Source organism: Pholcus phalangioides, unplaced genomic scaffold, assembly GCF_987345545.1.
Source record: "Pholcus phalangioides strain wild (caught in Gottingen) unplaced genomic scaffold, Ppha-v1.0 ptg000011l_1, whole genome shotgun sequence".
NCBI lineage: Eukaryota > Metazoa > Arthropoda > Arachnida > Araneae > Pholcidae > Pholcus > Pholcus phalangioides.
The window spans coordinates 27,245,009-27,257,793 of record NW_028301604.1 but is presented as its reverse complement, the minus strand read 5'-3'; the positions used below and the strand labels follow the sequence as shown (position 1 = coordinate 27,257,793).

General features: G+C 35.1%; 1 protein-coding gene across 1 annotated transcript in view; it reads left to right on the top strand.

Annotated features, from left to right (window-relative positions):
• l(3)73Ah (polycomb group ring finger 3-like lethal (3) 73Ah) overlaps positions 1–12,192 on the top strand; it is a 107,694-nt gene extending 95,502 nt beyond the window's left edge. The window contains exon 9 of the mRNA XM_089239423.1: positions 10,416–12,192. Within this exon, the coding sequence (XP_089095549.1) occupies positions 10,416–10,463 (48 nt within the window). The 3' untranslated portion in view covers positions 10,464–12,192. The remainder of the gene's footprint in view (positions 1–10,415) is intronic.
• The last annotated feature ends 593 nt before the right edge of the window (positions 12,193–12,785 follow it).

The following is a 12,785-nucleotide window of genomic DNA, read 5'->3' as shown; positions in this document are numbered from 1 at the left end:
TATATATATATATATATATAATTTATGGAAGGAAAAATAACTAAAAACTAAGGTATTAAGGTGGTTCAAAAACTAGCTGAAAAATTGGTTGCACTTAATCCGTCTGTTTCAATTAAAATTTATAATAACTGCACTATTATCCGAGTTAAATTGATTTCAAGCCCAAAATAAAATATTTGAGGTCCCTCAGGTCAATTCCAGGGCCACCATTAACAGACACGAAGCCCAAAGAGAAAATGATCTGTAGAGCTCCTTTGAGTTGCAAATAATTCTCATTTATTTGGAATAATCACAATTGTTTCTATAGTTGAAACACAGCTACCTTGTTCTTGTAAAAAATTTGCTTTTAACATGATCACATATGGGGAACTCCTCCAAGTGTGAGGCCCTGTGTGATGCATCTATCGCACACCCCTGAGGGTGACTCTAGTCAATTTAATCGAATACCAAAAAATATGTATGCAAATAAGTATCCATGGTTGTTTACAGTGCATTTATGATGTAAAAACACAAAAAAAACCAAATCAAAACAACATGGGTCCCCAGAGCTCTGTCTTCTACTATGCCTTGGGTGAGTCATGACGTCAGCTGATGACCTCTTGGAACAGTCGTGTCAGCTATACATATGCAATGCAGCCCAATGCCTGAGCGAGAGACATACAATGTGAAGCATGTGGAGAAGCAAAAACTTCTAATTTTCCTCTGCTTTTCTAGCATGGGCTGCATTCATCTGAAACACCCATGCCTCCCCCAAGGGTGGGGCAGACAAGGCTCCAGCTGGAGGGGGCAGGACAATTCTGTCCGTCGTTTTTTTTTTCATACAATAAATTCATTACTTTGGGGCCCGTGAAACTAAGTTGAGTTATCTTTATTTGGCCATATGTGCTAACATCTGGCCAAAGTAAAGTTAACTCATGGCAACACCAAGTTCCCTATCTCTCATATCACTTTCGCGTTTAAATGGAGCCGAAAGGGTAGAGGGAACTTTTTCTGATGAAAATTAATACTGAGTTATGCAAAATTTCTTGAAAAAGCATTTCTTTTGTTCTCAATTGTCAAAATAGCCAAGTTTTGCATATTATAGCCTCTGAAATGCACTAATAAACTTAAAACTATGCTAAAATAGACATTTATGACAGAAAAAGTTAAAAAAAAAAGGCATTTAAGGTATTTTGCCTGAACTTCTGTGCTCTAGTAATCAAACACTGTCTATTGAGAGGGAATTGCATTTTAATTAATTTTGCCAAAATTTATAAATGATTAATAATTAGCGTGGTCCACTTGCTTACACTTCAGCATGGCTTGAATCATATTCAAAGCGTTTCATCATCTTTATCAAATATATGTTGCAATTAGGTAACTTTAATTATTTTTTGAATCTTTTATTGCTGTTTTGGTTTAATTAATGTGAATTAATAGATGTAAAGGAATGAAGTATTGGGATTCACAAATATAAAGATAAATGTTAAAAACACGTTAGAACTCTATTTTAAAATGTAGATTAATTTAAAATTACTATAGTATATTCTTATAACATTCCCACTTAGAAAGTTTTCTTGCTTAGTACGATTTATTTTCGTAATTGTAACTTTTCCTAACACTCATCGAAATTTCCTGTTTAAAGTGTTTTCCCTCCTACAACGTTCTTCATGACGGATTTTTGGAAAACGCTATAAGTGGGATTCACTGTATATGATCTCTTCAATGTTATTACTTGTTTAAAACCATGAATTTCTTGCCACAAATAAAATCCAAGATTGTAATCTAAGTATTAGAATATTCTAATTTGAAATTCAAAAAGACGTTCTGGTATAAGTTGTTGAATATTAACAACACCAGCTGCGATCAGCCTAAACCTCAGATGTAACTTATTTAATAGTAGACAAACACATTGCTTGCAGAACCAGTTCATTTTCTGATAAGACAATGTAGCCTACATCCTAAATTTTCGGACTTTTGTGCTTTTTAAGAGGTGGAAAAGAGAGGAGGTTTTAAGATTAATTTATTCAATGAAATTAAACATAACTAAACATAACAAAAACAGTTAAGATTAAAACATCTTTCACAAGAGCACAGCGCCGTGATATCGAACCGAAGGTAGAACTAAGTGTGTGTTCATGGAGGAAATCTTCCTCTATATACGTGGGTCGCTCATGATTGATGACGTCATGGCGAATTGATATTGCCAGCATCCGATTTACATCGCAGATCACAACACCCCTCTTCTCTGGCTACAGCAGCACAAAGTCTTTGAACCTGGATGGTTTTTTGATAGTTCGTTTAGGTCGTAGCACTAGTTCAGAAATCCGCGATTTCTCCTGTAGATTAGATGCCATATCGACAAGCTTGGACTGCTCCTACGATTCATGGGATGGCAATGACTCTGGTTGAGCCGGCATAAGGTCCTCATCAGCTTGCACTATTGTAGGTTTGGTGGTAGGTCATGCTTGAATAGTTAATCCACGTGAGGTCTAATCACTTCTCCTGATTCAGCAGTAGCCTGGTAGGAAACCGAACCCGTTTCTCTGGCCATCGTTGCTGGAACCACTAGAATAGTTCCTAGCATATACTTAATCATCAACGTCGAATTTTCGAACAGATCGTTGTCCAACCAGAGATTTTTGTTACTCCTGTTGATCTATAACAAAGTCTGGATGCAGTCTGTCCAGACAGCTTCTTAGCCTCCTCCCCATTAGAAGTTCGGCTGGACTTGGGCCTGTAACTGAGGATGGCGTGATGTGTTGCTGTAGAAGGAACTGAGCTAAACGTTTATGAGACATCCCAGTCACAATATATCGCAAAGCATCCTTAGTCTTCTGAACTGCATGTTCGGCTTGGCCATTTCCTGCTGGCCTTCGAGGAGCTATAAGCACTCTGAAAATGGTATTTTTTGCAGGAACTGAGTTAAACAATGTTATATAGCAAATTATTAATCAGTGGAAAATTATAGATTACATGGAACATTCTTTAAAAATTCAATGTGTAAATACTAGTATGATCAGACAACAACTTAAAGCAGCAAGTGTTACACAAAATAGGAAAATCGTGCATATAAAAACATGATTGCCAGTGGCACAGCCAAAAAATAATAATTGCATTTTAAAAATGAACTTCAATATTAGAAATGGTTGATATATATTGAAACAATTTTTTTTTTGAATGCACAGTATGAGTGTTGGTTAGAAAATCATGAAGTAATGTATTATATACATTTTAGGTGCTAAATAGAAAAAATGTTTGCGAAATATAGTTCCTTTCTGTGTAGAGGAATTTCATATATTTCACCGGGTTTTCTCAAAGACATTTTGTTTTTTGTAGAACACAAATATTTATTTTTTTGCTGGAAGAAGACCAATTTGTGGAAAACCAATTGTCGACATCTAGGATATGTTCTACAGTAGGATTATTAATTGAATTTGAATAACGCAGAAATTCAAAAACCTTTTTTGGATGATTATGATCGAACATCATAACTTATGTTTAGTTATATCTTATGATTAATAGTAGATTGGTTCTATAGTCACAACCCCAAATTTTTATTCTTTATTGCAGTGATGATTGAACCTAAGCATAGTAACTTGATATATTGATTACAAATAGTATTTGATAAAATTACATTATATGATACATGGTAAGTAGTTCAGTTGAGTAATGGTATTTTTTAGAATTAAGTTTAAGAGTTTTCGGTTCTTTTGGCCAACGTGAAGTGCAGTTTTTGTCGTTCAACATTTTGTTCACACTAGTGGGGAACATTTTCAAGAATTACGTGACGACGGGCAAAAGACTACTACTTACTCCTTCTCCCTGCTTGAGTCGCACTGCCTCGTCTGGATTGGTCTGTTGAGCCAGTCTGTTTTCCCCATTGGCCAAAGTTGTTCCTAAGGGCTCTGGATAATGCTTGGGTTTCAATCTCATCATTTTCAAAATGGGAAATCAAGCACTGTTGATTTTCATCCTCTCTTCCTTTCTGTTGAAGCAGTTCTTTTGCTTTCGAATTTCGATTGCTTCTCTAATGATGAGATATTTTCCACATATTTTTAAAGAAGCAATTGAAATTCGAAAGCACAAGAACTGCTTCAACATAAAGGAAGAGAGGATGAAAATCAACAGTGCTTGGTTTCCCATTTTAAAAATGAGATTGCAATCTGGATAAATCCAAGCATTATCCAGAGTTCTTAGAAAAACTTCTATCAATGGGGAAAACAGACTGGCTCAACAGACCAGTCCCGACGAGGCAGGGAGAAGGCATAAGTAGTAGCCTTTTGCCCGCCATTGCGTAATTCTTGAAAATGTTCGCTACTCGTGCAAACGAAACATTGGAAGACAAAAACTGTACTTCACATCGGTCGAAAAACCTAAAAACTCGAACTTAATTCTAATTTACACAATGGCCATGAAAGCCTTTTTTGTTTCAATGGTATTTTTTGCGTATGGTATATTTATTTTAATGGTATTTGTTTCAATGGTATTTTTAGGTGTTTCCTTGTTTGAAAATTCCCTTTTCAAACACTGAAAATAAACTGTAAATAAAATGAGTTAACACATTTTATTACTTTACGTGAAACATGTATTGGGTCTCATTACAGTTTATTTTAAAAACTTTATCCAATAACAAGAAATTTGTCTCAATAAAATTTCCTCAGTCTCTTATTTTCTCAGTAACAAGGTTTGACTCTGATAGAGAAATTTGCTTTCTGTTTATGCTGTAAGACAGTGCTTCCTATGGGCAAAGATAAATGGGAGCATGAAGTTTGACCCCCCCCCCCCCCCCCCCACCCAGCATCAAAGATTTATTTGGTTAATCAAACTATGTATTGGCATTATCATTGTGCCCCGCCGAAAGTTGAGAAAGATTAAAATTGATTTGTTATTAAATTTTTTATTTTGTAAATTCACTTGAATTCCCGCCATTTTATTAAGACCCCCTGTTTTATTAACACAAACCCCTAAGGGGTTATGACTCATAGTTTGGGAACCGCTGATATGAGAAAATAGTCCAACATGGTTCATTTTATCAAGGAGAAAAAGTCACTGAATTTTGCTTTTGGTGCATGGTAGACACCCCGATAGTGCAAAATGATACTTACAAAGTTGCTATTAATGAGAAACATAATAAAAAATAGCATAAAGATGGGCAGTGCAGTTCCACAAGTTTGTCTGCCACTTGCTTATGAAGATATGTGCGTTCTGAGTTCATGTGCCCTTATCATGTAGAACGTGGCTTACTCTATGGAAATTGTACAAAATCTAAAAAAAACTCAGCATTAACATGAGTTCTAGCTCTTAATATTATTAGCTTCTCTTCTTTTGTGTCAGTCTTTTGATAATGATCTGATACTGTACAATCAAGTGCTTTTAAATTTTTAGGATAAGATTTCAATATTGTTGTTAGGGCCATAGCATATGCCTCTTATCTTGTGTTAAAGATTTCAAGATTCCTTTCGTTTCCAATATGATCTTTGGTAATTTTGTACCAGATTGATGTTGGAAATGAAATGTATACTAAACAAAATAATGGAATTTGATATCATTTTGTGGTGAGGATGGCCAATTGTATTTGCTTGTACACTATCTACCAATAAGTATTTGGACACCTATGCAAATGACGATATCTGCGGTCCTGAGATACGTCACGCCCTCTGCCGGTATATATCGTGTAGGAAACAACATCGGCATTAGTCGCATGCAAGATGCCGCGCAGTTCGGAGCTCTCTGATTTCGAGAAAGGTATAATTATCGGGTATCACAAAAATGACCGATCCTTAAGGGACATATCTAGCGAGCTGAAGTACCCAAAATCAACAGTGGCCTATGTGATTAAGAAGTGGAATGTGAGCTGTGATTGTCAGAATTTGCCCAGAGTCGGCAGACCAATGAAACTGGAAGATAGAGACCGACGAGTGCTGTCCAGAGAAATTCGGAAGAACCGCACCCAACCGATGGCCCTCATCCGCGAGGAGTTTCAACAGGCATCCGGGAGTATTGTTTCAATGAATACCATCCGTAAGGAAGCACATCTGATTGGTTTTCATGGTCGTGCTGCTGCCCATAAGCCTTTGATCACAAAGTCCAACCGCGTTGCTCGGTTAATGTGGTGCAAAGCACATCGAAATTTGACCGTAGATCAGTGGAAACGGGTTCTTTGGAGCGACGAATCAAGGTTCACCCTCTACCATTCGGATGGCAGGGTCTGGCGTCTGCCTGGAGAACGTCTCCTGCCAGAATGCATTGTGCCAACAGTCAAGTTCGGCGGAGGTGGAATTATGGTCTGGGGGTGTTTCTCCTGGTATGGACTGGAACCCTTGGTCCCCATTCATGGTAAGCTCAACGCCGATGCCTACTGCACTATTTTGGATGACAATGTGCTTCCTACGTTGTGGCAGTTTTACGGGGTGGACCCCTGTTACTTCCAGGACGACAATGCCAGCTGTCATAATGCGAGGTTAACCAAGGCTTGGTATGGTGCCAATGGGGTTCATCGAATGGACTGGCCTACCCAGAGCCCAGACCTGAACCCTATCGAGAACCTCTGGGACGAGTTGGATCGCCGAATTAAGGGGTGCCCTACCCGTCCAAAATCGGTGAAGGAACTGACATGTCTTCTCCAAGCCGAGTGGAAGAAAATACCACTAGCCGTCACACAAGGACTTGTGGAAAGTATGCCCCGGACGGTTCACGCTGTAATTGCCTCTGATGGAGGCTCTACCAACTATTGATTTTGAATAAAGTTAGTTTTTCTTTTCTATCACAGGTGTCCAAATACTTATTGGTAGATAGTGTATAAGGGGCAAGAAAACTTTCCAATATTGGGTGTGAAGGAATTTTCCGGGTAAATCATGATTTGGTCTTTGATGATCATATGTAAGTAGCAAACACTTTTGCAAGATGTGGTACATGTGCTTTTCAGGAGAGAGTAATGTGACTATGCCTGGTATAAGATTGTAAATCTGCCATAAAATGTTATGATAGACAACATAACACCACTTGAAAATGACACTATGTCTGCTTTAAGGAGTTTCTGGTTATGCTGGCGCTGCTAGTTAACCCTTTCAGACTCCAAAGAATTCCCTTTTCAAACACTGAAAATAAACGATAAATAAAATGAAAATTAGTTTAGAGATTACTTTGAACCTTCTTTGTCAACACTAGATAACAGCACCACACAAGCCAATCCATACTTTTGGCCTGTGTCCAGTGGCGGATTGAAGTCAGTCGGGGCCCTGGGCGCAAAAGAAAATATTCTGCCCCCTAAATTAGAAAAAAGTGTGAAGTTTGTGTTTTTCGGAGTTCTTTAGGAGTCGCGGCCCTGGGCATGCACCCGCAGTTAAATCTGCCTCTGTCTGTGTTTATTTTTTTTTAAACTTTTATTTTCAAAAAGATAAAGAATAAAGATTAATAAAAGAATAAAGATTTCTGGGAAAAAATTGTTATTTTGTTGGCTGTACACTAATCTATTATGTATAAGTTTTAACTTTTTACATTAAAAGCCTTCCTAAAATCTTATCCCTAATTCTAGATATGCCCTCTTTGGGCACATCCACAAAATTAAAATGCTAAGTGCAATCTTTACAAAATTATACCTGCATACTCCTCTAGTCCTGAATAGACTGCCTACAATTATTATTTTTTTAAATTCCAACTTTGAAGGGTAGCATGTCCGAAAAGGTTAAGAGGGAATTCCTGCTGACATGCGAATCATCAGAATAGATGTGTGAAGATACTCAAATTACTTGAGTAAGTGTAAAAAGGTTTCATTCTTGCTGGGCTGCTTTTCTGTGCTAGCATGAGTGCTAGTTGTGCTTCCAGCTCAGAAGCAATTTGTCAAAATATTGAGGTCACAATAAACAGTTGAAATCTAGACTTCTATTCGATGAGAGCCATCTCCACCAGGTCTTGCTTTTTTGCTTAGTTGTCTCATCAGTTGGATGCATCGCTCTGCCAGATTTACTCACCTGTTTTTTTATTTGACTCACTGCTTTGCCAGACTGGCACACCCCTTTGATCAACTGACTTTCCTCATATATGCCATATCCCTTGACCTTGTGTGAAGATGAATCTTTGTTTTTCTTTTTATTACTGTGGGATTCCTTTGAAATATTGTTATTAAATTATTCTACATAAGAACTTACATGCAACAACATTGCATTTAAATTGAATACACCAGTGAGATAAGTTTGTGACTAGAGGCATATTTTTGACATTTGAACAAATCAATTTTATGCATAATCACGAACTTTGATGCAGTAGCGTTCAAATATGAAATATTACAATTCTCTGGAATTCTGAATATCATGCCCTTATTTTTATGACTAATATGTATACTTTTTTAACTCGAGAGTGATCATGTGAGAAAGATGAAGATTGCTTCATAATTGCGGGCATGAGAAATACATATTGCAATTATGATTTGGCAGTCAGACAGAAAAAAAATAGACATAGCAGTTAAGTTTTGGTTAAGAAACTATAGTTGATCTTTGTGTTATGGCATCATCAGTTGTAAACAGAGGTAAGTGTGTGTGTCATTACCAAGGGGTATAAGCATGTGTCAACTCATTTCAGAATCTGGAAACCTTGACGTTTGGTGTACCTTGTGTTCTCCATATTTGGGTTAATTTTCGCAGATCAACCATAATTAACTGATCAATCTGTAAAAATTAATAGTTAATCTTTACAGATTCACCTTCTCAGTCACATTTATGAGATATCTCGCCTTACTTGATGCTTTGTATTTTGGCAATTATGAGCTATCTCACCTCCTTAGAACCCTTTTATTTTGGTAACGGCTGGCCCAAAGAGTTTTTGAATTCTGATTCTCTTAAGAACATATTTTCTATTTCCCCCCCCCCTCCCCATGTCATCATTTGCCAGCAGACAGAGCCAGTTTTTGTTAACATTTCAATAAGAGGAGAGACTCGAATATATACAATAAAACCTCATTAAGTTGTCACTCTGGTAAGTCGGCGTTTTTCTTTAGGCCCGTATTAATTTCATAGACAACAATATTATTAAATCCTCATTTAGTCACCGCTAATTTCAGTTAACTTGTCGCTATGAAAAGTTTGAAAGAGAGGAAAAGATTAATTTTATGGCTCCCTTTAGAAAAAAAGCTTGTTAACAGCATTGCCATATGCTTAAAAGTCATCATAAAAGCCTTATGTACCAAAATGGAACAGTTCAAGTAACGAAAGTTATGCTGGAGAAGTCCATTTACCAACTAAAGTTTTTGAAACGTTAGGGGGGGGGACTGTTCAAACTACAGCTGATTTCTGCATGGGCTCTACCAATTTAGGGCTTCAAATTTAAACAAAATATCTTTGTTTAAAAACCATTTTTTTTTAAAGTTGAGGTCTTCTAATGCATGCTTTTCCCTACCCAGGGCCCCCTCATGTCAAAAGTGGACTCTGTGTTCAAGGTTACCTTGATAAATTTTACTAGGATTACCTTGTAGCTGTATCATATGAACTACTGATGGAGAATTAAAACTCTAAAATTAAATTTCATGTACATGTAAAATTGAGCAATAGTTCTGCTGTGAAGAAAAGATAGCTATTCTAAAAGTTGCTCTGATTAGTCTAAATTATAAATTACTAGTATAAATCAGTGTACCAGTATATTTTACCATAATAAGTCAAGTAATAAGAGCTCAAAAAAGGTAAAAATGTCTATTTTTTGTCATTTGCAATCATTTTATTAATATTGCAATTTTAATTCATATTTTAATAAATGTTATATTTAAATTTACACAATTTTCACAATATTGCACATTGGAACTCACAGCACTTCGCTTAAATTGTCACTCTGCTTATGCTGTCGTAATTTTTCGATAACATGAGGTGACGACTTATCGAGGTTTTACTGTATATTTTCCCCCACCCTTTTGAGTAGTATAGGAATATGTCTACAGTATCAATAATGGGAAAAGATTAGTATTTCTCTTCCATAGTTAATTGTTCTTGGAGTTGGAAAGCACTATCACCTGCACACTATTTATTGACAATTGGTGTATTGTCAATAAATAGTGTGTATCACGTTAAACCAATTTTTTTGTTTCGAAAGTGGCAATATATTATTTGATTTTGGGTATGAAGTGATGTTTTAAAAATGAAAGCAGTTACTTAAACTACTGGATTTAATTTCCAAATCACTGCTTAGGTTTCACCTTTGTCTGTTTCCCCAGCTTATATTTTTAGTCTTTCAAAAATCAGCTTAGCTTGGTTACGTGTAGTATCCTGATCAACTCATTTCCATCGCACACATGTAATCCCATGACGATTTAATTCAAAGACACGACATTTCCCACAGAAAATGACATAACCCAGAGTTATCTTGCATAAATTAGAGTATTTCTGTATTTAGTAATTATTCTTTTCATGAATGTCTTTAATCCAATGTTTTTATTCATATTTTTCAAACAGGATCCTCCTTTGAAGCTTTACTATAGGCCAAGATTAGATCTAGGGTGATCAAGTAATTTGAAGAATGTAAAGAAAGCTACTTTTATAACACTCAGGTTTTCACTGGATTTCTCACAATGCATTCTGCTACATAAGAGCTTGAAAGAAATAAAAAATGCACATGGATCCGTGATTGCATGTGAAACTGTAATACGGATAATGTCCAGAGTAGCTCAAGCAGATTGGGTAATTTTTTGTCTGCAAATTATGTGTTTGCATGATATTGTCCTGATGACCAGTTCTTATAACCATTGTATTAAGGAGGTGTGTGCTAAACTGCAATCACAAATAAAAGTGATTAAATTACTAATTTTTACAAGTGTTTGTCATTGTGATAAAAGTATACCTTTTTATCATAATTGCTCAAAATATGCATTGCTATAAATTTTTGACAGATTATGAGCAGCCATTGTGCTTGCTCAACGCAGCCTATCATCTGCCTTATTGTCAAATGTGACTTCAGCATTCGATGTGTGATATCTGTGTACGGAGAGTATAGGACAATTTCTGCTATTTATGTATTGAACTTCATTTTTCTTGTCAAAAAATAGTGAGCAAAGCAACAAGATTCTGAATTTTATTTTATGTACTATATACATAATTCATTTGTGGATGCCAGTAACCAAAATACACATGCGCTTTTATAAAATTTTTATTATATTCCAATTAGGAAGTTACACAATCTATTTCAAAATTTAGGCATAATTTTTATTTTTCATATATGTTGTCTTCTCCTAGCTCTCTCAGTGAAAACAATATTCTAAATCTAAGTAAACTGAACTAGTTATGAATTATATAGTTGAAAGAAAACTGATATTTCATTTCTGGTCACTTAAAAACTCAATTCAAATCAGTGTGAATTATGCGAGTCTTTGTTATCAGGGCAAATTTAATTGAAAATAAATAGTACTATAATCTTGAGTTCTAATGCATAGTTTTTATTTGAATGACCCATCCTCCCCCCCCCCCATCTCTATTTCAGAATGGGAATAAAATATTGTTTTGAACAATATTTTATATTGCCTGTACCCAAAAGATTTGTATTAAAAAAATTATACAAGATTTATATATTCAAAGAAAAAAAAAACCTATCACAGTTTTTATGCCCTAAAAATCTGAACTTCCACCATGAGAGAAATGTTCATAGTCTTGCTTTTGAAATTATTGTGCAGATATGCTTTTTCTTAGATGTAGCGAGAAAACATGGTTATGTTTTGCTGCATGTAATTGAAAATATATAAGTTTGCTTGATGTCATGAAAAATAGTTGACTAATTATTTGAAGGGTATTGACTACAGTTTCTATATTTGAAAGATGATTTAGTTGCTGTTTCTTTTCTCAAACTATATTTTTTTTTATTATAAAAATTATCCATGTGTCATTAAATTTACACAGGCACTTTTGTAAAAGAAATATTACAATTTCAAAAGAGAAATAAGTTCATGGTATCACACCTTTAGCATGTTAATCTTCATTGTTAGTGCGGCAGAGAAATTGTATATGGCTGTGTGGGTGCATGGAATCAGAAGTATCTTCAGCAACTGTTGGTGGAGTTTCAAAGTACTGTAACTAATTGTAGCAACAAAATCAAAATGTTTGAGGTTGTTGCTAAAATAATTTGTATGATATTAGAAATGCCAGTGTAAAAAAAAAAAGAAAAAAAAGTTATAAACTGATTTTACTTGCAGCAATACCAGCTTCAAATTTGAATGGTCCAAAAATCATGAAAATTCCAGGTTCTATAGTGAAAACCAGTGTTGGAATGCAGACCAAATAGAGTTGAATGTCTGAATGTTTTAAATTGTGACACATATTTTTCCATAAAAATCAGAGGAAGTTCATTAAAATTACAAATGCCAAGGAACATGATACACAATTTTTAAATTATTCAAATAGATTTTATTTTGAATCTAAAAATGAAAAGTTCAAATATCACTTGGAAAAAATTTATCACGGCATATTGCTATTTTTTTATTATTATTGAAAGTATTGTATTGCAAATCAGGATAAGATGTCACAAAAGTTTATTTTAATTTTTAATGCAACTTTACTGAGCTGAAACAATATATTTTAAATAAATATATCATGCCTACATGTGCAAATTTTCAAAATGAACATTCTACAAACCAAAATAATTTCTCAAAATTTAAATTGTGTAATTTTCTTTCAAAGTAACTTAGAAAAAAAAACAAGAGCTTTTAAATGATTTGTTTTTTCCCATTGGCAACAAAGAGTAGTATATATTATGTTGTTTTGTTCTGCTACTTTTGATTTATATCAGTGGTTTCCAAACTTTTTACATCATGAAGCCAGGGTTGGCAGGTTTTTGAT